The following is a 26,373-nucleotide window of genomic DNA, read 5'->3' as shown; positions in this document are numbered from 1 at the left end:
TCTATTCCATTGTGCCTAAAGAGAAGGGCCCAATTTTGATATAATGATGTGTAAAATATAAATCCATAGCAGAATGACAAATTGACAATCCAAGATTCGTAAAATCAAACTGGAGCATGAAGAGAAACTATTCATCACTTCCAAACAAAAATAAATAAAAAAATATAGATTAAGTCTGTGGTGTCGTCAGTGGGATTTGTTAAGTCTCACAGTTTACGTGCTTTTCACATGCCTATCACTACTCGGTCTTAGGTAATTAGAGATCAGGGAGAAAATTCACAAAACATGGAGGAGAAACTTGCGGAAATGGAGAAGATGATAAAGAAACTTTCCACAGAAGTGGATGCACTGCGTAAGGAAAATAAGACTCTCAAGTCACGAAACGGGTCGTCAGGAGAGGATGCTACACCCAGTTAGGCCGATAGAGATGGAGGCAAATAGTGCAGGAAAAGGCCATCAAGGGAACGAGGAAGCGAAGAAGTTGCACCACGACGTACGCAACTTGATGGATAAATCTGAGGAGATGACCAAGAAGATAGACACGTCCTCTTCGGTCGATTAGTTGCTGTCCAGCACAAATTTACCATTTTCTACAGAAATCATGACGATGCCTCTACCCATGAAATTTAAAGTCCTATCGATGGACATCTACAATGGCTCGAAAGATCCCGTGGAACACTTTGAGACTTTAGAAGTCCATATGACGCTTCATGGAATCCCTGGAGAAATTACGTGTAGACTTTGAGTCTACAGGAATCGGTGAGATGGTGGTTTGATGCACTACAACCAAACTACATAGAAAGTTTTGAAGAACTGGGCCGACAGTTCTTGACCCAATTCATGGCGAGTAGAAAGCGTAGAAGACTTGTCGCATACTTGTTGACTGTCAAGCAGCGGGAGGAGGAAAGTTTGAAAGCGTAATTGACACGCTTCAATAAAGAAAAAATGATGACTAATGACAAAGACGAGAAAATCATGCTAGCAGCACTATTGGGAGATGTTTGGCCAGGAGCCCTTTCATGGCCGAGCTGAACCGAAAAACTCCTTCCACCTTACGAGAGTTTATGGACAAGGCTGATGATTTTGTTAATGCTGAAGACACTTTGATTGCCTTAACCACCCAACTAGAAAGGCGTGAACGAGAATGGAAATGTGGCTAGGAAAGACCAAGATGGAGGTCAAAAGGCGAAGAGAGACCAACAGGAGTCAAGGTGGGACGGTAATTTAAGAAGGCATAGTGGCAATTATGTACACTATTCAGAAAAACAAACGAAGAAGAACCAATCAACGATAACGAACGCCAAGCTGAGAAGTACAAGGAGACAAAAACCAAGAACTGCTACAACTTAAAATGAAGAGTGGAAGAAATAAGGAATAGTGGGGAGTTGGAATGATTGATCGCCCAGAACATCACCCCCCCTCCCCCACGGTGAACAAGCGAACGAAAGAATGAGTACAAAAAATGAAGAAGTAAGAGCCCTAGGCAACGGGAATCACCAAAAAGGGAGAGGAGGTAAAATGAATCTTGGCAGTGCACATGCCCTTTTACCCCCAAGATACTATGCATTTCTGATCTTTAGCCTCATCGCCACTGGGAAGGTTCCCCCGGATATGTTTGAATCTGCAGTTTCTGTGGTCTTACATAACCTGAATCGGTGCACAATGTCTGCGTAATTTAATTATGGAACTAGTGACTTTGACACTTCATTAGATATCAATCATGCGAAAGGGAAGTTTGTGGCTGCCCTATAGCTATGACATAGCTTGAAATTATCCAACTCAGAAACATTTGTCATCCATGTTTGATGTTCCTAAATGTAACATGCATGCATTATAGCAAATATGGAATTATTATAACAGAATTATAATATCAATTGAATTTGAAGATATAAACCTAAGTGAAATACAAAATCTTTCTTATAGTTTGATATTCTTCTTAGTTACGGATTCTTGGAACTCGTAAGGGAGGAAGAGAAATTGGAGGGGAATCAGTTCTCTCTCTTTCTCTCTCCGTCTCTCTTTCTCTCTAAATTTTGGGGAGGGCAAGGGAAATTGAGGATCAACCTTTTGCTTTCTTTGAAGTTTGGAGAACTCAATGCAACCCCCTTATCCCCCCGCCCCAATGAAAGGTTTTCCCCTCCTTTCTTCCTGAACAACCAAGCAACCAAAAATAAAGGTCCCTTACATCTCTTTCCTTCCTTGCATGGTGTATATAATAAATAATATGTTCTTAATTTGCTTTGTAATTTCTGGGAATAAGAATTTGGGTTTGTAGATATCCTTTTCTAATTCATCCCCCTTGAAATATATCAGCAACAAGGCTTTAATTGTTGCTCGATTTGGTGATTATTTTTCATTGTAACTCCACATGCTAACTAAAAGACATCTTATCCATCCCGTTCTTACAATCTAGAGTAAGCAAGAGTCTTTCCTGCAGATGCATCGAAACTGTTGGAAACTGAGGAAGATGAAAATGCAAACGAAGAGTAGCCACCAAAATACCTGTTTGGTAGATTTTCTCTTAGAAGAAGCAATCATTGGCGAGCATCATTGCTTTTGTTATTTTTACTTTGCTAGCTTTGTTTCTGTCTTTGTTGGGAGGTTCCCTTTGCAAGCTAGAAGGATAACATTTAATCATGTAAGTATCACTTAAGTCCATGATGTAAGTATCAGAATGGGTACTTTTCACACTTAATATCATAGTAGTTGAATGTTCCAACCACCAAAAGAGCATGTTCTTTTAGACATTTGGCTCTATGCGAAGTAAATCTGTTTTTCGTTGTATGGGGGGCCATTTCTTGAGGAATAGTTGTGGTTGTGTGCTTAATAAACATGAGTTCCACTTATATGTTGGTTTATATGCTCAAGAATGATATATATTAATTCATTTTCAGTTCTACTTGGATTCCTCACTTAGGTTTGAACCCTCTAAGACAACATGAAAGAACTAACACTATAATATAAGTCTTGTATAGAAATAAATTAGACACTAGTATAGAAATAACTAATATATAAGTCTAGTATAATAAATTAATAATACATATATAAGTCTAGAAATAAGTCTAGTCTAGAAATAAGTTATAAATAAGTTAGACACTAGTATAATATAATAACATGTAATTCTATAGTATAATAATTTGTAATATTATTGTATGATAAATAATAATTAGACACTATACTATAAGTCTAGTATAAAAATAAATTAGATATTAGTATACAAGTAAATTAGCAATAAATGATTTAGTTTTGGTTTTTATTTTTTTTTTGCGAAAAATCGAAATTTGAATGCCCCCAAAAGATTCTTTTTTAAATAGGCTAAATATGAAACTATAAAAAAATGAAGCCCAAAGTTAAAAGCTCAAATCCGACTCTGCTCCGACATGTCGAAGTCAAAGTTCAAATTCAAATTTCAACAAAATCAGAGTCGGAGTCAGATTTAGGGAAATCCAACTCCTACTAAGTTGGTGCATACTCACCCCTAAGTAAAACTTGAGGAAATCTTTTTCCCATTAAACCTAAATTCAAATCCACCTACTTTGAAATAGATTTTAAATGAGAATGATATTTGCAATTGTGAGTAAATATGAGATCCACATAAAAAAATTAATTTTTAATAGTAGATCCCACTTCTTTTCAAAATTATTAGGCGGTGATTACACATTCCACGACCGTATGTAAAATTACTCTTATTAAATAATCTTAATATATATTATACAATGCAAGAGGCTTGGTTGAGCGCAATTCTTTTTGTGAAGATTAATTTTCAAGCTTGAGCATAGAGCGTGATTTTTTATGCATTACATTTTGTTGATGTGTGGTTTGAAACACTGATATGCTATACTTATTGAGATGAGACTTGATAAGATTTATATAGAACGAATGACAAATTTTGAAGGACATTTTGTACATGCTTACACTTATAATGTTCCTCATTTATTGTTCATTGATTTAACACAGGAAAAGAAAACTTTGAATTACCGAGCCATGCTAAAAAAAAAAGAAAAAAAGAAAGAAAGAAAGCACAAAAAAAAAAGGAGAAAAAAAAAGAGATTTGAAAAGAATAGAAAAAAAGGGGGTACCAGCTTGTGAGTGCAGAAGCCGAAACTAGTAGGGGGTATCAACCTGTGGTTCCCTATCCTCAGAGATTGGCAGCTGGCCAAAAGAACAAATACCACACTGAGATTCAGGAGATCTTCAAGCAAGTAAATATTAATATTCTACTCTTGGATGCCATACAACAAGTTCCATTATATGCAAAATTTCTGGAGAACTTGTGTACAGTGAAGAGGAAGTTGAATGTAAAGAAGAAAGTTTTCCAGACGGAACAAGACAGTGCGTTGATATTGAGCGAGACTCCTCAGAAGTTCGGAGATCCCGACTCTCTCAACATTTCTATTATGATTGGTGAGTCACACATTGAGAGAATTTTACTTGATTTGGAGAGTAGTGTGAACTTGCTACCGTTCTCAGTGTATGAGCAATTGGTAACAGATCAGTTAAGCCGCTTTTTTTTTTTTTTAGCATGGCTCAGTAGTCCTGCAGTTTACTTTTCCTTTATTAAATCAATGAACAGTAAATGGGTAACACTACAAGTGTAAGCATGTGCAAAATGCTTTTCAAAATTTTTCATTCGTTCTATATAAATCTTATCAAATCTCATCTCAATAAGTATAGCATCCCAGTATTTCAAACCACACATCAACAAAATGTGATGCATTGCAAATCATGCTCTATGCTCAAGCTTGAAAATAAATCTTCACAAAAAGAATTCCGCTCAACCATTCCACCAAGGTGCTCAAATTTCACAAAATGTTAGAAATAGAGTGTGTCAATCATTTGTGTATCAATGCACATCACATTAATGCAAAATTGTGTTGTCCGGTGCACACACACTACCCCCCCAACTAGTGAGAGACATGGTTCTCAATGAATCGATCGAAAGAAACCAAAGTGCACATGAATAAGTAAGCAAGACAGATAACGTAGCATGTGATATAAAATCAAAGCAAAACAATAAATGTAGATAAAAGACAAAATACAATTAAAGAAAGCCATAAAGGGAAGAAAACAAATCAAAATCAAAATCAAAATACTTCCCTGGGGTCTTGCACAAGCAAGATCTCTTCGTTTGGATCGAAAGAAGTCATAAACGACTTTAGTCGTTGTCTATTGATAATGAAGCTATTACCATTCTTTGGATTGACAATGCCCCGTGAGTATGAAGCTTCTTTACAGTGTACGGCCCACTCCATTAGAATTTCAATTTACCAAGAAAAATGTGTAAGTGAGAGTTGTAAAGAAGAATTTCTTGGCCAAGTGTGAAATGCTTGGAATGAATTTTCTGATCATGTAGAATTTTCATGTGTTCCTTCGCCAGCAAAGCGTTGTATAGGCATCTCGACGAGTTTCATCCAATTCATTGATCTGCAATTTTCTCAATCCTGAAACTTCATCAAGTGATATGTTAACATGTTTTATAGCCCAAAGAGCTCAATCCTGAATATCAATAGGTAAATGACAAGTTTCACCATAAACTAATTGATAAGGAGACATCCTTAGATTAGTTTTAAAAGATGCATCAAGAAGCTTAACTGACAAGTCTTTCCTATTAGGACTGATAGTTTTCTCCAAAATGATTTTGATCTCTCTGTTTGGCAATTCTACTTGCCAATTTGTTTGAGAGTGATAAGGGGTAAAAACTTGGTGTGTGATATCATATTTCTTCATGAGTGTAGAAAATGGTTTGTTGCAAAAATGAAAACCCCCATCACTAATGATAACTTTGGGCATACCAAAGCGAGCAAACATAGATTGCAAAAATTTTAGGACAACACGATGATCATTTGTTTTGCAAGCGACGACCTCCACCCATTTTGAAACATAATCCACAGCCAATAAAATATATGTGTTTCCAAAGGAAACCGAAAAATGTCCCATGAAGTCTATTCCCCAATAGACAAAAATTTCTAAAGTGAGAATAGGAGAAAAATACATCATGTCTCTTTTGCTGATGGATCCCAACTTTTGACAAGGCTCATTAGGCTTAACAAAAATTGTAAGCATCTTTAAATATGGAAGGATAGTAAAAACCGTTTTGCACAATTTTAAATATGATCTGAACAATATTTGAAAAGGTAGGGATCATCAAAGTAAAAGTGTCATACCTTAGAGAGAAATTGGCACTTATCTTGGATGGACTATTCAGAGGGCATTTGCTTAGTCACCAAATAGTTAACTGTGTCAGCAAACCAGGGAGCTTTGTGAACCCCAAATAGATGCTCATTCGGAAAACTATCATCAAGAGGAAAGATGACTTTTGAAGGGGAGGATGGTGGCAATCTGGAGAGATGGTCAGCTATCACATTTTCGACTCCTTTCTTGACCTTAATGGTGATGTTGAACTCTTGAAGTAGTAAAATTCAGCGGATCAAGCATGGTTTTGCATCTTTCTTAGCCAACAAATATTTAAGAGTAAAGTGGTCAGTGAAAATAGTAACATGGGAACAAAAAATGTAAGCCCGAAATTTATCAAGTGCAAAAACCACTGCAAGTAATTCTTTTTCAACAGTGGTGTAATTTTTCTGGGCTTCATTTAAAGTCCTACTGGCATAGTAAATCACAGAAGGCATATTATTCACACGTTGACCCAAAATAGCCCCTAAGGCATAGTCACTAGCATCAATCATGATTTCAAAGGGAAGGTCCCACTGTGGAGGTTGCATAATGAGGGGTGTGATAAGTGATTCCTTAAAGGTATCAGAAGCTTTTTGGAACTCATTGGACCAAACAAATTCAACATCATTTTGTAAAAGAGTACGCAAAAGTTTTGCAACAAAATGAAACCCCTGAATAAATCGCCTGTAAAAGCCAGCATGACCAAGAAAGAAACGAATATCTTTAATTGTCCTAGGGATATGAAGTTTAGATTTTAATTCAATTTTTGCCTTATCGACCTTTATACCTTCAGAAGAAACAATATGACCTAAAACATTGCCATGAGTAACCATAAATTGACATTTCTGCCAATTAAAAAAAAGATTTTTTTTTCACATCTTTGAAGAACACAAGCAAGATTATATAAACAACTCTCAAAAGATTTTTCAAAAATAGAGAAATCTTCCAAGAATACTTCACAAATATTCTCAATCATGTCAAAAAAAATACTCATCATGTATCTCTGAAAAGTAGCTGGAGCATTACACAAACCAAAAGGCATTCTGGTAAAAGGAAAAGTGCCAAAAGGACAGGTAAAAGTGTTCTTCTCCTGGTCCTCAGGTGCTACAACAAGTTGGTAATAACCAGAAAATTCATCCAAGAAACAGTAAAATGCATTACCAACCACACGTTATAAAATTTGATCCAAAAATGATAAATGAAAATGATCTTTCCTACTAGCTAAATTAAGTTTTCTATAATCAATACACATCCTCCAGCTAGTGACCATTCTAGTTGGAATCAATTAATTTTTCTTATTTTTTACAACTGTTAAACCAGATGTTTTTGGTACCACTTGAGTTGGACTTACCTACTTCCTGTCTGAGATGGGGTAAATGATACCCACTGTGAGCAGTTTGAGCACTTCCTCTTTGCAAACTTCCTTCATGGTAGGATTGAGCCTTCGTTGAGTATCACAGACCTGTCTAACATTGTCTTCAAGATGGATTTTGTGGGTACAAACAACAACATCAATACTTTTGATGTCGGGTATTATCCAACCAATTGCGCCTCGATACTTTCTTAAGATTTCAATCAACTGGGCTTCATTCTTCTTATTTAACTTCGAGTAAATCACCACAAGAAAAGTGTCTTCTTCAGGACCAAGAAAAACATACTTTAAATCTTGAGGAAATTATTTCAGTTCCAAATGCGGAACTTCTTCCTCTGAAAATTTAAGTATGTCTAGTGGTGGTAGAGTTTCAAACTGTGATTGCTATCTTGCACTTCCAAATTGCACTTCAAGTGGTAAAGAATAATCTGCAAAACAGTCCAAAACTTCAAGGACATTTTCATTAACATGGTCAGCTTTTTCATCAATTCAGGTGTCTGAAAAATGGAATCATCATCAGAGAAGGAAAAATTCGAGCAAATAAATCTTGTTGGTGTCAAACTCTCTACAACATTCAAATCACTTGTGTCATCAAAATGTGATGGCATCTTGCAAGCATTGAAAATGTTCAACTTAAGTGCCATGTTCCCAAAAGAAAGTTTCAGAACTCCACTTCTACAATTAATCAAAGCATTTGACGTATTTAGAAATGGTCTTCCAAGGATGACAGGAGCTTGATAAATAGTAGAGGTTGGCTGCTGCATATCAAGAATTACAAAATTCACTGGGTAGTAAAATTTATCCACTGGACCAACACATCATCAATAATACGCCTCAGCACCTTAACAGATCTGTCAACCAACTGTAGCATGATAAAGGTGTTTTTCAACTCTCCCAATCCCAACTGCTCATACACTGAGAACGGTAGTAAGTTCACACTACTCTCCAAATCAAGTAAAGTTCTCCCAATGCGTGACTCACCGATCATAATAGAAATGTTAGGAGAGGCAAAATCTCTGAACTTCTGAAGAGTCTTGCTCAATATCAATGCACTGACTTGCTCCGTTAAGAAAGCTTTATTCTTTACATTTAACTTCCTCTTCACTGTGCACAAGCCCTTCAAAAATTTTTCATATGAAGGAATTTGTTGTATGACATCCAAGAGTGGAGTATTAATCTTTACTTGCTTGAAGATCTCTGAATCTCAATGTGGTATTTGTTCTTTTGACCAGCTACCAATCTATGAGGATAGGGAACCACAAGTTGGCACCCTTACTAGTTTCAGCCTCTGCACTCACAGACTTCTTCGACTCTGGTCTCACTACCTCTAGTTCTTTTTTTCTTCATCAGTCTTTGTTAGATCTTCTGGTATATGAGCAACTACCTGTTTGCCATGGTCATCTCAGGTTGGGGAACTTCCTTTCCACTTCATAAAATAGGAACGGCCTTCGTTGTCTCAATAACCTCCCCTAAGATATTATGTACCTGGTGTGATTGTTTCTAGTATACATGAGGATTAGGCTGAGGCTGAGTTAGAAATTTTCCACTCTCTAGAGAGCTCAATGTCGTGCTGATCTTATTGATGGTGCCCCGCAAGTCATTTATGGCCTGAGTGTTCTGATTATTTGTGGTGGCTTGAATATGTATGAATTGCTTAAGCGTATTGGTCATCTGTGTCATACTGTCATTTAGAGACTTCTTCGCAGATGATTGAGGCTGAGAACTCTGTGCAGCTACATGAGGTTGAAATCCTAGTGGTGCTACAAAAGGATAGCTCTGAGAACTCTGATATGGCTGATACTTGTGCTGAGGAGCAGCCTGATGAAATGGCTGCTAAGAAGGTGGTGGAGACCGGCCAGGCTAATCATTTCTCCATGAGAAATTTGGGTGATTCCTCCACCCGAAATTATATGTATTGGAGAATGGTTGATTTTGTGCTCTGTTAACCCATTTCACTGATTGCATCTGCTCAGACCTATTCTCATGAAATACTGGCATAATTGGGCAGTTTTGGGTCTTTTGGTTTGAATCAGCACATAAAGAATATGCCTCTACTGCTTTCACGGCCTTCACTTTTTCCATCTTCATGACCTCTAATCTTCTAGTCAATGCAGCTATTTGGGCTTGAACACCAATGTCCTCCTTATGCTCATATCTGTCCCCACCAACAATAGTCCTCAGTGGTTGTGCTGTCAATGAAACTCGATCAGCTCGAGTGTTCCATTGTTGTGCGCTAATGTTTTGAATACCGTACTAGATGTCGTACTGGTCAAGGCACTGGAACAAAATATTTCGATACCGGTACCGTTTCATATACCGTTTCAGGATAGTTGATATATGAATAATATATATATAAATATATATAAATTATATTCCAAAATAATAGTCTATATAGAAATAAATTATATATAAATACATATATATAAATTATAAATAGTTTAATCTGAATTGGGGGTCAAAAAATAAGTTTGTAGTTTGAAAAAATGAAAAAAAATTAAAGACAGAAATATTGGCCGGTACAGGCCGAAATACAGGCCGGTACCAGCCCGGTATTTGAGCTGGTACGAAATGTATATAATACCTGTACCGGCCCAGTGGCCGATACAAAAAATGACAATGTTTCATCAGGTTCCTTGGTAAAGAATTCTCCATTGCACATAATCTAAACAAACTGCTTGCATTCTGAAGTGAGACCAATGTAAAAATAATTCACTAGCCTCTATGATTCAAAACCGTGATGTGAACAAATGTTCACCAAATCCTTAAAACTTTCTCAACTGACCTAGAAAGCCTCGCCAGATTTCTTAACTAGCTGATTTACTCTTGTAAACACTTAGCTCTCTGAAAATGATTTTTTTTTTTTTGTAAGAACTCACGCTACATATCAGACAGACTAGAGATAGAGTTAGACCTCAAATAATTAAATCAAATATTCGCTTTATCCTTTAAAGAGAATGAAATAAAAGAAGTCTAATAAATTCATCAGTAGTAGCTCTATTGATAAAAGTAGTGCAGGTCAACACAAAATCTGTCAGGTGCTGATAAGGACTCTCAGAATTCATCCTGTGGAACTGAGGTATCACTGACATCATGCCATGCTTAATAGAAAAATTAGGTGCGTCATCAGATAAAATAATGCATGATGGTGTAGTGGTGCGAGTGGGCTGCAAATAATCCCTAAGAGTGTGTGGTGCAGGTGCAACCATGGTTTGTTCAATTTTAATGTCCTCGTCTGCAGAAAAAATAGAAGAACTATTATCTCTAAACCGTGTATACTACTCTCAGTGCTCGTAACTCTAAGCAACCTATTTGAATTGTCTCTCAACCATGAAATGAAACATCAATCTAAATAGCATAAGTAAGATTCAAGCAACTAAGTAGTAGGTGACAAGTGAAATTTGTAATCAGAGATAACATAGTGAAATAAGCATTTGAGATAAAAAATAAAAATAAAAATAACGAGTTTAAATTTACGTCAATCAACTAATCCCTGGCACTTGACTCACTAAAAAATGAGCAGAGCAAAGGCTGTCCCCAGTATAAGAGGATGTCACGTAATAATTAGGAATAAATTTCTAAATTGTCTCCTTATGGAAAGTTGCTTAAAATCAAACTCGTTCAAAATAGTGAAAATATTCACAAAGAGAAACTAAAAGTTGTGGTATGTGCAATGAATGAAAAAGTGCAACAAAAATAAAAAGGGCACTAGTCATGGACCAGATTCATATTTTTAGATTTTTTGAGTGTCGAAATGAAATATAAGTTACTAACAAATTGAAATTAACAATCAAAGAACCAAATAAGCTAATTAAACAATCTCAATTAATTAATAAAATTGAAATTAATTAAGTCCTAATTAACCTAATATGCAATGGAACTAAAAGATTAACAAAATTAAACTAAGAACTAAACTAGATTAGAAAATAATTAATGCAATATGAGCTGAAAATTGAAAAGTCACAAAATCAAAATTTTAGGGTTCATCCTTGTATTTAAATCATAAATTCTTAAAATCAATCCATGATAATTGTAATACCTATTTAATGGAAGATTAAAGAAGCAAGAAAAATAACTAACATCAAGTAAATAAACATCAAATAAAATGTCCAAAGGTCTAAGCCAAATATCTCAAAAATACATTATAAACTTTAAACTAAAATTAAATAAATAGTAGAGAGTGGAAAGAGCAAGCCAAATTAATCGAGATGGAGGAGGCTGAGTAGTGGCCGTTGGACCCTTCAAGGTTCTTCAACATGCAGCACTCTCTATTTGTGTTCGTCCAAAAAAAACCAGAAGAAAAAAATATATTGGGTCCCCCGTGTCTTTTTGCTTCTTCAAACCCAAGTGTAAAGTCGTAGAGCCCTTTATTCGTTCAAAATTGAAAAAGCCCTTGCTCTTTTTCTTTTTCTTTTTCTTTTTCTTTTTTTTTTTTTTTCTGTGTAGTGTACGTCCGTTTCTTTCTTTTTCCTTTCTCGTGTGTGTTGCCCGACGTGCGTTTTGAGAGAGAATCAAAAGAGCTTTGCCTGCTTCCGTCCAAACACCAAGAGAAAAAATGTTGGGTCCCGCATGCATGTGTGGCTTTAGAGAAACCAAAACAAAAACCTGCTACTCTCATCTCATCATTACAACTTTTCTAAATTCTCATATAAAATAAGATAAACAAATTAACGTTTTCAAATCTCAAAACAAAAATAATAATAAAAAATATATTATAACAATATTTTATTCAACTTTTTAACTATAATCTCAATTCATCTCATCTCATCTCATCTCTGAAAACAAACGAGGCCTTATTTTTACGTTTCTATTGTTTCATGCTTTGCATTTCTTGGCCTGAAAAAGAAAATAGAAATAAGAAATAAAATAAAATAAAAAGAAGAATAGAAGATAAAAAAAAAAATGTGTTGTGCATGCGAAGAAAATATTGCCTAATTAAATCACAAGTTATAAAATTAAGTATAAACTATACTATAAATAAATTTAAATCGCAACTCGGATTTATGCATCTTAACTATTTTCTATCTAAAACTAATAATAATGTAATGAAATAATATATATATGAGTTCTAGACGTATAAAATATGTAATAATTTAGCTCAATCGAGGCTCTTATATATTCTATCATAAATACGTAAAATTAGTGATTATATAAATACTTTAAATCATACGATATCTTATGAAATGGTGGGAATATTATTATTTTAACTATATTTCGAGACTATCAAGTAATTAATTAACTCTCATTTTTCTTATTAATAATCCTCGTGGGGACAAATTTTCTATGCTGAAGCTAATAAAAAGACGAGAAAAACATTTATTCCATGGTGAAACGTTTGTACAGTGTTTATGATGTTAGTATTATTGTACTGTTAATTGAAAATAAAGTTTAACTAAATAATATCCTGGTGGAGGAAGAATCACGCTATGAACAGGGCTCGGTCGGTGCTTCAATATTCTTCTTTATTAATGGAATTGAAGACTTCGGGTCCTTACGTACGGTAGTTTCAACATCATTTTCTTTACTGTAACATCATTTTCAAATTTGCATGATGCACGGCGTAATTTGGAACCATGAATCACGCTATGAACAGGGCTCGGTGCTTCAATATTCTTCTTTATTAATGGAATTGAAGACTTCGGGTCCTTACGTACAGTACGTAGTTTCAACGTCATTTTCTTTACTCTGTTCGGTGGCCTAGACGTAGCAGCGTCCTTGTTACCAATAATCGCTGACCAACAATCAAAACGACATGACAGCTACTATCATCAGACTTCGCAAAGCTAGCATATGGACCACGTTAATTGTCTTCGTATATTGTCCTTGGTGTATTTTAAAAACGTGAACACACACATATATATATATATATATATATATATATATATATATATAATTAAAATGCCTCTATATAAGGGTAGTTACTTTGAGAAGTGAGGCCAATGGTTCTAATATTGGGGGTCTATTTTCGTTTCCGTAGCTGCCAGAGGTTTTAGAAATCAGGTTGCCATGACAAGTGTTTCTTTAGTCTCAGCGGCTGCCCGAAGGTATAGAAAATTTTCAGATTCTATGAGAATTGTGTCGTATTAACAATTTGACTAAAGTAGACATTATTATGTTAAGGAAACTCTCTCTCAGATCTGTTTTTCTCCTTTTAAGTAGTTTTGCTTTTATGCTTCTCTCTCTGTGTGGAAGTATCAAGAAGTCAAACTCACTTCGTATTGTTAATTTGTATTGGTTACTGCTGTTGATGAGTTTTCTTCACGTAGTTGGGTTTGGTCTAAAGGTGGGACATCTGCTTTTGATGCGATATATGTTGCTGGATTCTCTGTTATTTCCATGAACTGGATTGTGTCTGGATTATGGGGAAGGCTCTTTAGTTGCAGGGGTAGAAGGGGTTTGTTAGCAGGGAAGAAGGTTTTTGTTTAGAGGGATTTTAATCAAGTGTAAAATGAACAGATGATGAGTTTTTGTTATTTCCGCAAATTTCTTACGTGTCTTTACATAAGTGGAGGGCTGTTTTTTTCACAACTTCAGATAGGCTGGTTTGAAGCTTTCTCACTTATAAATAGTAATAAAATGATTTTTAAATAGTAATAGAATAGATTGAATTAAAATTTTTTATTGAGTTTTGAAAAAAAAGACAAAAAAAAATTGAATAAATTATTATAAAGTTAAAAAGTAGTTTGAGTATAATTTTTTTAATATTATTTTTATTTTGTAATTTAAAAAGTTGTATTATTTTTATGTTTCGTTTAGAAGTTTAGAAAAGTTATAATGATTAGATAAAAAAGAAATTATTTTGTATTTAAATGATATCTATAAAGATAATTTTAAAAAATTTTGAAATAAGATGAGAATTTCTAGTCTTATCTAAATTGTCAAACAACCGTCTTAGGCCTCGTTTTTTTTTATAATTATTTTCATCTCATTTTATTTAATTATTATAATTTTTTTAAATTTTTATATAAAATAAAATAAAAAATTCAACTGTTTTGAATTTTAAAATAAAAATAATATTAAAAATATATATATTCTAATATTATTTTATTTAATTTTTAATTTTTATTTTAATTTATCTGTAAAAATAAACAAAGCCTTGGATGCGACAAAATATAATAGGAAAATTTCGTCTTTTCCTAATTAAAATCCTCAAGTATAGAAAAAGGAAAGATTTGCTTTCATATCAGTAACCCTTACGTGGGAATAGCTGTATCCTGTAGGCTGTAAATGTACCTATCACTCAACCATTGATTAAGGCTGTGTTTGGTAAGAGTGTTGATATTAGACTAGTCAAATATCAGTTAAATTTAAATTTTGATTAAATTTTTTTAAAATCAATTGTATTAGATTAGTCAAATCACTTTAAATCAAATTATTAGTTACAATAAATAGAAAACAAAAGTTTTATTTAGTGAGTTACTATTCACCAACCAAAATAATATTTTATTAAAAAGTATTTGCTTAATTAAAAAGTCATATTTTAGTGAGTTACTTTCTCTTTCTTTCTTCTTCTTTTCTCTTCATTTTTTCTTAATGTTAAATAATTTTAGATATTACAAATTAAATTATTAATTAAGATATGGAATGTATTTTCAAAATATAAAAAATATAATTATTAAAATATATAATATTATATTATTATTTTGATTTTAGAATGATTAGTCTAATATAGATTAACTACTTCAAAAATTTTGGCCAAAACCTTAAGTTTGAGTCAAAATTTGAACTTGACTATGACTAGGCCGACATTGCCAATGGTAGGCTGCCTTTGACAAATAATTATTTTATTATTATTTATAAATTATTTATTATTATTTTTTTATTATTCACATATCATCTTGATCATCTTAATATTCAAATGTAGCCTAAGATGTTTTCTGCTAATAAAGTATAGACCCCTTTGTTCGTGGACTAATTTTTTTTCTTTAATCTCAACCTTCTTTATTATTTATATTCTTGCAATTTATATTTAACCTTATATTAGATACAGTAAAAATGGGTATAAATCTTATTGGAGTTGCATTAAGAATTTAAAAAAAATGCTTAAATTGTCTTTAAAATTTTTTAATTATAAAATTAATTTATTTGTGTGTTACTTATTAAATTACTTTTTAATCTCATATAAACTAATTCCCAAACAATCCCAAAATTCAAATCCTCAAGTTTGGATAATAACTCGACTAGATATTTTTCGTATTGTCACAGGCTAGAAGGGAAAGTGGCAATAATCACTGGTGGAGCAAGTGGCATTGGGGAGTCTACAGCAAGACTCTTCTCCAAACATGGAGCTAAAGTTGTTATTGCAGACATCCAAGATGACTTGGGTCATTCTGTCTGCAAAGATCTAAACTCTAAGTCCACCTCATTTGTCCATTGTGATGTCTCTAAGGAAACAGATGTGGAAAACGCAATTAACTTTGCTGTTTCCAAGTTTGGAAAGCTTGACATTATGTTCAACAATGCTGGTGTTGGTGGAGTTCCCAAACCAAACATCCTTGACAACACCAAGGCTGAGTTTGAGCAAGTAATTGGTGTTAACCTAGTTGGTGCCTTCCTTGGAACCAAACATGCAGCTCGTGTCATGGTCCCGGCTCGCCGTGGCAGCATTATTACAACTGCTAGTGTTTGCTCTACTATAGGAGGGTCTGCATCGCATGCCTACACGAGCTCCAAGCATGGCGTGGTGGGATTAATGAGAAACACAGCAGTGGAACTTGGACAGTTTGGCATTCGTGTGAACTGTGTATCACCTCACCTAGTTGCTACACCATTGGCAAAGGATTTCTTCAAACTTGATGACAATGGAGTTTACAATGTTTATTCCAACCTTAAAGGCAGTCTCCTCAAACCAGAAGATGTGGCTGAAGCTGCTCTTTATTTGGGAAGTGATGAGTCAAAGTATGTGAGTGGACACAATCTTTTGGTAGATGGAGGCTTTTCCATTAGCAACCCAAGCTTTTCCATGTTTGTACAAAAGTTTTGAATTCCATTTCGGTTGAAGTACTAGAACGGAATATGTCGATACCGATACATTTTGACATACTGTTTCGGAATAGACATTATATGAATAAATTATATATAATAATAACTATATTCCAAAATAAATGAAAAAAATTGCTTTGTATTTCTTAAGAGAGAAAAAAATGAAAAGAAACTCTTTTATCTTTATTCTTTTATTTTCCTTTAAAACCTATCCAAAGTAAAAGCATTTCAGATATCGCCTTCCTATTTAAACCAATCAATAACCATTTCAAAGAAAAATGAAGACAAGTATCAATGTGCAGAAGTTCTATTCCAATGTGCATAAAGAGAAGGGCCCAATTTTGATACAACGATGTGTAAAATATAAATCCATAGCAAAATGACAAATTGACAACCCAAGATTCGTAAAATCAAACTGGAGCATGGGGAGAGAAACTATTCATCACTTCCAAACAGAAATAAGCAAAAAAAACAAAGATTAAGTCTATGGCGCCGTTTGTGGGATTTGTTAAGTCTCACACTTTACATGCTTTTCACATGCCTATTACTACTCAGTTTTAGCCAACTAGAGATCAGAGAGAAACTTCACAAAACATGGAGGAGAAACTTGCAGAAATGGAGGAGATGATAAAGAAAATTTCCACAGAGATGGATGCACTACGTAAGGAAAATAAGACTCTCAAGTCACGAAATGGGCCGTCAAGAGAGGATACTACACCAAGTTAGGCCAATAGGATAGAGATGCAGGTAAATAGTGCGAGAAAAGGCCATCAAGGGAATGAGGAAGCGAAGAAGTTGCACCACAACATACGTAGCTTGATGGATAAATATGAGGAGATGACCAAGAAGATAGGCACGTCCTCTTCACTCAATCAGTTGTTGTCTAGTTACTATTTTCTACGGAAATCATGACGATGCCTTTGCCCACGAAATTTAAAGTCCCGTTGATGGACCTCTACGATGGGTCGAAAGATCCCTAAGAGCACTTTGAGACTTTCGAAGTCACAGAGTCCCTAGAGAAATTACATGTAGAGCTTTCCCTTTGAATCTAAAGGGATTAGTGAGAGGGTGGTTTGGTGCACTACAACCAAACTCTACAGAAAGTTTTGAAGAACTGGGCCGAAAATTCTTGACCCAGTTCATGGCGAGTAGAAAGCGCAGAAGACCCGCCGCATACTTGTTGACTGTTAAGCAGCGGGAGGAGGAAAGTTTGAAAACGTAATTGACACACTTCAATAAAGAAAAAATGACGACTGATGACCAAGACGATAAAATCATGCTAGCAGCACTATTGGGAGGTGTTTGGCCAAGGAGCCCTTTCATGGCCGAGCTGACTCGAAAAACCCCTTTCACCTTACGAGAGTTTATGGACAAGGTTGATGATTTTGTTAATGTTGAAGACACCTTGATCGCCTTAACCACCCAACTGGAAAGAAGGAGTGAACGTGAATTGAAAAGAGGACACAGAAAAAACTGAGATGGAGCTCAAAAGGTGAAAAGAGACCAACAGGAGTCAAGGCTGGATGGTAATTTAAGAAGACATAGTGGCGATTATGTACACTATTCCGAAAAAACAAAGGAAGAAGAACCAATCAACGATAACGAACACCAAACCGAGAAGTACTGCACTTATCACAAAACAAGGAGACAAAGAACCAAGGACTTCTGCTACAACTTAAAACAAAAAGTGGAAGAAATGAGGAATAGTGGGGAGTTGGAACGATTGATCGCCCAGAACATCACCCTGCCCCCCAAAGGCGAACAAGCAAACGAAAGAATGAGCACAAAAAATGAAGAAGTAAGAGCCCTAGGCGACGGGAATCACCAAAAAGGGGGGAGGAGGTCAAATGAACCTTGGCAGTACACATGCCCTTTTACCCCTAAGATACTATGCATTTCTGATCTCTAGCCTCAACGCCACTGGGAAGGTTCTCCTGGATATGTTTGGATCTGCAGTTTTTGAGGTCTTACATAGCCTGAATCGGTGCACAATGTCTGCGTGATTTAATTATGGAACTAGTGACTTTGACACTTCATTAGATATCAATCATGCGAAAAGGAAGTTTGTGGCTGCCCTATAGCTATGACATAGGTTGAAATTATCCAACTCAAAAACAATTGTCATCCAAGTTTGATGTTCCTAAATGTAACATGCATGCATTATAGCAAATATGGAATTAATATAACATAATTATAATATCAAATGAATTTGAAGATATAATCCTAAGTGAAATGCAAAATCTTTCTTATAGTTTGATATTCTTCCTAGTTACGGATTCTTGGAACTCATAAGGGAGGAAGGGAAATTGGAGGGGAATCAGTTCTCTCTCTTTCTCTCTCCTTCTCTCTTTCTCTCTAAATTTGGGAGAGGGCAAAGGAAATTGAGGGATCAACCTTTTGCTTTCTTTGAAGTTTGGAGAACTCAATGCAACCCCCTATCCCCCCCGCCCCAATGAAAGGTTGTCCTTTCCTTTCCTTCCTGGACAACCAAACAACCAAAAACAAAGGTCCCTTACATCTGTTTCCTTCCTTGCATGGTGTATATAATAATATGTTCTTAATTTGCTTTCTAATTTCTAGGAATAAGAATTTGGGTTTGTAAATATCCTTTTCTAATTCATCCCCCCTGAAATATATCAGCAGCAAGGCTTTAATTGTTGCTCAATTTGGTGATTATTTTTCATTGCAACTCCACATGCTAACTAAAAGGCATCTTATCCATCATGTTCTTAAATCTAGGGTAAGCAAGAGTGTTTCCTATAGATGCATCGAAACTGTTGGAAACTGGGGAAGATGAAAATGCAAACCAAGAGCAGCCACCAAAATGCCTGTTGGGTAGATTTTCTCTTAGAACAAGCAATCATTGGCGAGCATCATTGCTTTTTGTTATTTTTACTTTGCTAGCTTTGTTTGTGTCTTTGTTGGGAGGTTCCCTCTGCAAGCTAGAAGGATAACATTTAATCATGTAAGTATCACTTAAGTCCATGATGTAAATATCCGGATGGGTACTTTTCACACTTAAGATCATAGTAGTTGAATGTTCCAACCACGAAAAGAGCATGTTCTTTTAGACATTTGGGTCTATGCGAACTAAACTTGTTTTTGGTTGTATGGGGGGCCATTTCTTGAGGAATAGTTGTGGTTGTGTGCTTAATAGACATGAGTTCCACTTATATGTTGGTTTATATGCTCAAGAATGATATATATTAATTCATTATCAATTCTACTTGGATTCCTCACTTAGGTTTGAATCCTCTAAGACAACATGAAAGATCTAACACTATAATATAAGTCTTGTATAGAAATAAATTAAACACTAGTATAGAAATAACTAATATATAAGTCAAGTATAATAAGTTAATAATACAAAATACTAATTTACTAAAGTATAATAACAAGTAATTAGACACTAGAAATAAGTCTAGTCTAGAAATAAGTTATAAATAAGTTAGACACTAGTATAATATAATAACATGTAATACTATATTATAATAATTTGTAATATTATTGTATGATAAAATATAACTAGACACTATACTAAAAGTCTGGTATAAAAATAAATTAGATATTAGTATACAAGCAAATTTGTAGTAAATGATTTAGTTTTAGTTTTTATTTTTTTTTTTCAAAAAATTGAAATTTGAAAGCCCACAAAATATTCTTTTTTAAATACGCTAAATATGAAACTATAAAAAAAAAAGAAGCCCAAAGTTAAAAGCTCAAATCCGACTCTGCTCCGACAAGTCGGAGTCAAAGTTCAGATTCAAATTCCAACAAAGTCAGAATCGTAGTCAGATTTAGGGGAATCCAACTCCTACTAAGTTGGTGCATACACACCCCTAAGTAAAACTTGAGGAAATCTTTTTCCCATTAAACCTAAATTCAAATCCACCTACTTTGAAATAGTTATTAAATGAGAATGATCTTTGCAATTGTTAGTAAATACGAGATCCACATGAAAAAATTAATTTTTAATAGTAGATCCAACTCTTTTTCAAAATGATTACGCGGCAATTACGCATTCCACGACTATATGTAAAATTACTCTTATTAAATAATCTTAATATATATTATACAATGCATGAGGCTTGGTTGAGCGCAATTCTTTTTGCGAAGATTTATTTTCAAGCTTGAGCATAGAGCATGATTTTTGAGGCATTACATTCTGTTGATGTGTGGTTTGAAACACCGAAATGCTATACTTATTGAGATGAGACTTGGTAAGATTTATATAGAACGAATGGCAAATTTTGAAGGACACTTTGTACATGCTTACACTTGTAACGTTCCTCATTTATGGTTCATTGATTTAACACTGGAAAATAAAACTGCAGAACTACCGAGTCATGCTAAAAAAAAAAGAAAGAAAGAAAGCAAAAAATAAAAATAAAAAAAAAGGAGAAAAAAAAAAAGAGATTTGAAAAGAATAGAAAAAAAAAGGGTACCCGCTTGTGAGTATGAAAGTCGAAACTAGTAGGGGATATCAACCTGTGGTTCCCTATCCTCAGAGATTGGCAGCTGGCCAAAAGAACAAATACCACACTGAGATTCAGGAGATTTTCAAGCAAGTAAAGATTAATATTCCACTCTTGGATGCCGTACACAAGTTCTTTCATATGCAAAATTTCTGGAAGACCTGTGCACAATGAAGCGGAAGCTGAATGTAAAGAAGAAAGTTTTATTGACGCAGCAAGACAGTGCATTGATATTGTGCGAGGTTCCTAAGAAGTTCAGAGATCCCGGCTCTCCCAACATTTCTATTATGATCGGTGAGTCATGCATTGAGAGAGTTTTACTTGATTTGGAGAATTGTGTAAACTTGCTACCGTTCTCAATGTATGAGCAGTTGGGATTGGGTGACAGATCAGTTAAGCCGCTTCTTTTTTTTTTTTAGCATGGCTCGGTAGTCCTGCGGTTTACTTTTCCTTTGTTAAATCAATGAACAGTAAATGAGGAATACTACAAGTGTAAGCATGTGCAAAATGTTTTTCAAAATTTGCCACTCGTTCTATATAAATCTTACCAAATCTCATCTCAATAAGTATAGCATCCCGATATTTCAAACCACACATCAACAAAATATGATGCATTGAAAATCGTGCTCTATGCTCAAGCTTGAAAATAAATCTTCACAAAAAAAAATCCGCTCTACCACTCCACCAAGGTGCTCAAATTTCACAAAATGTTAGAAATAGAGTGTGTGTCAATCATTTGTGTATTAATGCATATCACATTAATTCAAAATTGTGTTGTCTGGTGCACACACACTACCCCCAACTAGTGAGAGACATGGTCTTCAATGAATTGAATGAAAGAAACCAAAGTGCACAGGAATAAGTAAGCAAAACAGATAACCTAACATGTGATATAAAATCAAAGCAAAACAATACATGTAGATAAAAGACAAAATGCAATTAAAGAAAGCCGTAAAGGGAAGAAAACAAATCAAAATCAAAATCAAAATATTTCCTTGGGGTCTTGCACAAGCAAGATCTTTTCGTTTGGATCAAAAGCAGTAATAAACGGCTTTAGACGTTGTTCACTAATAATAAAGCCATTACCATTCTTTGAATTGACAATGTCTACTGCCCGTGAGGATGAACCTTCTTTACAATGTACGGCCCACTCCATCGAAATTTCAATTTACCAGGAAAATATGTAAGTGAGAGTTGTAAAGAATAATTTCTTGGCCAAGTGTGAAATGTTTGGGATGAATTTTCTGATCATGTAGAATTTTCATGTGTTCCTTCACCAGCTGAGCATTGTCATAGGCATCTCGACGAGTTTCATCCAATTCATTGATCTGTAGTTTTCTCAACCCTGAAACTTCATCAAGTGACATGTTAACATGTTTTATATAGCCCAAAGAGCTCGATGTTAAATATCAACAGGTAAATGACAAATTTCACCATAAACTAATCGATAAGGCGACATCCTTATATTAGTTTTAAAAGATGCATCAAGAAGCTTAATTGACCAGTCTTTCCTATTAGGATTGATAGTTTTCTCTAAAATGATTTTGATATCTCTGTTTGCCAATTCTACTTGCCAATTTGTTTGAGAGTGATAAGGGGTAGAAACTCGGTGTGTTATTCATATTTCTTCATGAGTGTAGAAAATGGTTTGTTGCAAAAATGAGAACCCCCATCACTAATGATAACTTTGGGCATACCAAAATGAGTAAACAGAGATTGCAAAAATTTTAGGACAACACGATAATCATTTGTCTTGTAAGCGACAACCTCCACCCATTCTGAAACATAATCCACAGCCAATAAAATATGTGTTTCCAAAGGAAACCGGAAAATGTCCCATGAAGTCTATTCCCCAACAGTCAAAAATTTATAAAGTGAGAATAGGAGAAAAATGCATCACGTCTCTTTTGCTGATGGATCCCAACTTTTGACAAGGCTCACAAGGCTTAACAAAAATTGTAAGCATCTTTAAATATGGAAAACTAGTAAAAACCGTTTTGCACAATTTTAGCAATTGTTTTCTTTGTTGAAAAATGGCCACCTCATGCACTCATTTGACAAAATCTCAACACGAAAGAAAACTCATCATCAGGAAGCATCTTCGAATCAATTGGTCCGAACAATATTTGAAAAAGTAGGGATCATCAAAGTAAAAGTGTCATTCCTCAAAGAGAAATTGGCATTTATCTTGGATGGATCATTCAAAAGGCATTTGCTTAGTCACCAAATAGTTAATTATGTCAGCAAACCAGGGAGTTTTGTGAACCCCAAATAGATGCTCATCCGGAAAACTATCATCAAGGGGAAATATGACTTTTGAAGGGGAGGATGGTGGCAAACTGAAGAGATGATCAGCCACCACATTTTTTACTCCTTTATTGTCCTTAATGGTGATGTTGAACTCTTGAAGTAATAAAATTTAGCGAATCAAGCATAGTTTTGCTTCTTTTTTAGCCAACAAATACTTAAGAGCAAAGTGGTCAGTGAAAATAGTAACAAGGGAACCAAAAATGTAAGCCTGAAATTTATCAAGTGCAAAAACCACTGCTAGCAATTCTTTTTCAACAGTGGTGTAATTTTTCTGGGCTTCATTTAAAGTCCTACTGGCATAGTAAATCACAGAAGACATATTATTCACACGTTGACCCAAACTAGCCTCCAAGGCATGGTCACTAGTATGATCACGATTTCAAAGGGAAGGTCCCTCTGTGGGGGTTGCATAATGAGGGGTGTGGTAAGTGATTCTTTAAATGTATCAGAAGCTTTTTGGCACTCATCGGACCAAAAAATTCAACATCATTTTGTAAAAGAGTACACAAAAGTTTTGCAATAGAACTAAACCATTGAATAAATTGCCTGTAAAAAACCAGCATGACTAAGAAATGAACGAATATCTTTAATTGTCCTAGGGATATGAAGTATAGATTTTAATTTTTGCCTTATCAACCTTTATACATTCAGAAGAAACAATATGACCTAAAACAATGCCATGAGTAACCATAAATTGACATTTCTCTCAGTTAAGCAAAATATTTTTTTTTTCACATCTTTGAAGAGCACAAGCAAGATTATGTAAACAACTCTCAAAAGATTTTCAAAAAATAGAGAAATCTTCCATGAATACTTCACAAATATCCTCAATCATGTCAGAAAAAATATTCATCATGTATCTCTGAAAAGACCAAAAGGCATTCTGGTAAAAGTAAAAGTACCAAAAGGACAGGTGAAAGTGTTCTTCTCCTGATCCTCAGGTGCTACAACAATTTGGTAATAACCAGAGAATTCATCCAAGAAACAGTAAAATGCATTACACACGTTCTAAAATTTGATCTAAAAATGATAAATGAAAATGATCTTTCCTACTGGCTAAATTAAGTTTTCTATAATCGATACACATCCTCCAGCCAGTGACCATTCTAGTTAGAATCAATTCATTTTTTTTATTTTTGACAATAGTTAAACCGGATTTTTTTGGTACCACTTGAGTTGGACTTACCCACTTACTGTCTGAGATGGGATAAATGATACCTACTGTGAGCAGTTTGAGCACTTCCTCTTTAACAACTTCCTTCATGGTAGGATTGAGCCTACGTTGAGTATCACGAACTGGTCTAGTATCGTCTTCAAGATGGATTTTGTGGGTACAAACAACAGCATCAATACCTTTGATGTTGGGGATTGTCCAACCAATTGTGCATCAATGCTTTCTTAATATTTCAATCAACTGGGCTTCATCCTTCTGATTTAACTTCGAGGAATCACCACAAGAAAAATGTCTTCTTCAGGACCAAGAAAAACATATTTTAAATCTTGAGAAAATTATTTCAGTTCCAAATGTGGAACTTCTTCCTTTGAAGATTTAAGTATGTCCAGTGGTGATAGAGTTTCAAACTATGGTTGCTATCTTGCGCTTGCAAATTGTACTTCAAGTGGTAAAGAATAATCTGCAAAACAGTCCAAAACTTCAAGGACATTTTCATTAACATGGTCAGTTTTTTCATCAATTCAGGTGTCTGAAAAATGGAATCATCATCAGAGAAAGAAAAATTCGAGAAAATAAATCTTGTTGTGTCAAACTCTCTACAACATTCAAATCACTTATGTCATCAAAATGTGATGGCATCTTGCAAGCATTGAAAACGTTCAACTCAAGTGTAATGTCCCAAAAGTAAGCTTCAGAACTCTACTTCTGCAATTAATCAAAGTATTTGACGTAGCTAGAAATGGTCTTACAATGATGACAGGAGCTTGGTAAATAGTAGAGGCTGGCTGCTGCATATCAAGAACTACAAACTTCACTAGGTAGTAAAATTTATCCACTGGACTAGCACATCATCAACAATACGTCTTGGCACCTGAACTGATTTGTCAGCCAACTGTAGCATGATGAAGGTGTTTTTCAACTCTCCCAATCCCAACTGCTCATACACTGAGAACGATAGCAAGTTCACACTACTCTCCAAATCAAGTAAAGCTCTTCCCATGCGTGACTCACCTATCAAAATAGAAATGTTAGGAGAGGCGGGATCTCCGAACTTCTGAAGAGTCTTGCTCAATATCAATGCATTGAGTTGCTCCGTTAGGAAAGTTTTCTTCTTTACATTCAACTTCCTCTTCACTGTGCACAAGTCCTTCAAAAAATTTTCATATGAAGGAACTTGTTGTATGGCATTCAAGAGTGGAGTATTAATCTTTATTTGCTTGAAGATCTCTGAATCTCAGTGTGGTATTTGTTCTTTTGACCAGCTGCTAATCTCTGAGGATAGGGAACCACAAGTTGGCACCCTTACTAACAGCCTTCGCACTCACAAGCTTCTTCGACTCTAGTCTCACTACCTCTGGTTTTTTTTCAGTTTCATCAGTATTTGTTACATCTTTAGGTATATGAGCAACTACCTATCTGCCATGATTATCTCAGGTTGGGGAACTTCCTTTCCACTTCATAAAATAGGAATGACCTTCACTATCTCAATAACCTCCCCTGAGACATTATGTACCTGTTGTGGTTGTTTTTGGTGTACTTGAGGATTAGGCTGAGGCTAGGTTGGAAATTTTTCACTTTCTAGAGAGCTCAATGTCGTACTCATCTTATTGATGGTGCCCCACAAGTCATTTATGGCCTGAGTGTTCTGATTATTTGTGGTAGCCTGAATCTGCATGAATTACTTAAGTGTATTGGCCATTTGTGTTATACTGTCATTTAGAGACTTCTTCGCAAATCATTGAGGCTGAGAACTCTGTGCCCAGATGATTGAGGCTGAGAACTTTGTGTAGCTACATGAGGCTGAATTCCTAGTGGTGCTACAAAATGATTACTGTGAGAACTCTAATATGACTGATACTGGTGCTGAGGAGCAGCCTGATGAAATGGCT

The 26,373-nt window shown here is 34.9% G+C and overlaps 3 protein-coding genes across 3 annotated transcripts in view; 2 read left to right on the top strand and 1 right to left on the bottom strand.

The window, feature by feature from the left end:
• LOC121241154 (NAC domain-containing protein 89-like) overlaps positions 1-2,722 on the top strand; it is a 36,518-nt gene extending 33,796 nt beyond the window's left edge. The window contains exon 7 of the mRNA XM_041138798.1: positions 2,644-2,722. The gene's annotated coding sequence lies outside the window, so the exon portion shown is untranslated. The remainder of the gene's footprint in view (positions 1-2,643) is intronic.
• Positions 2,723-6,419: 3,697 nt separating this feature from the next.
• Positions 6,420-9,217, bottom strand: LOC121240861. Its single transcript, XM_041138388.1, has 6 exons — positions 9,056-9,217; positions 8,388-8,663; positions 7,923-8,304; positions 7,558-7,809; positions 7,207-7,278; positions 6,420-6,982 (listed from the first exon to the last, which is right to left on the bottom strand). Exons 1-6 carry the CDS (start codon positions 9,215-9,217, stop codon positions 6,420-6,422), a joined length of 1,707 nt encoding a protein of 568 aa, XP_040994322.1.
• Positions 9,218-13,456: 4,239 nt separating this feature from the next.
• Positions 13,457-16,631, top strand: LOC121241591 (secoisolariciresinol dehydrogenase-like). The gene is made up of 2 exons (XM_041139420.1): positions 13,457-13,587; positions 15,749-16,631. The coding sequence occupies exons 1-2, from the start codon at positions 13,550-13,552 to the stop codon at positions 16,524-16,526; spliced, it is 816 nt and encodes a 271-aa protein (XP_040995354.1). The 5' UTR covers positions 13,457-13,549; the 3' UTR covers positions 16,527-16,631.
• Positions 16,632-26,373: the final 9,742 nt, after the last annotated feature.

The sequence above is a fragment of the Juglans microcarpa x Juglans regia genome, chromosome 7S (genome assembly GCF_004785595.1).
Source record: "Juglans microcarpa x Juglans regia isolate MS1-56 chromosome 7S, Jm3101_v1.0, whole genome shotgun sequence".
In the NCBI taxonomy this organism is placed as follows: Eukaryota; Viridiplantae; Streptophyta; class Magnoliopsida; order Fagales; family Juglandaceae; genus Juglans; species Juglans microcarpa x Juglans regia.
Note: the sequence above shows the minus strand (reverse complement) of the source record. Positions and strands in the feature narration are given on the sequence as shown.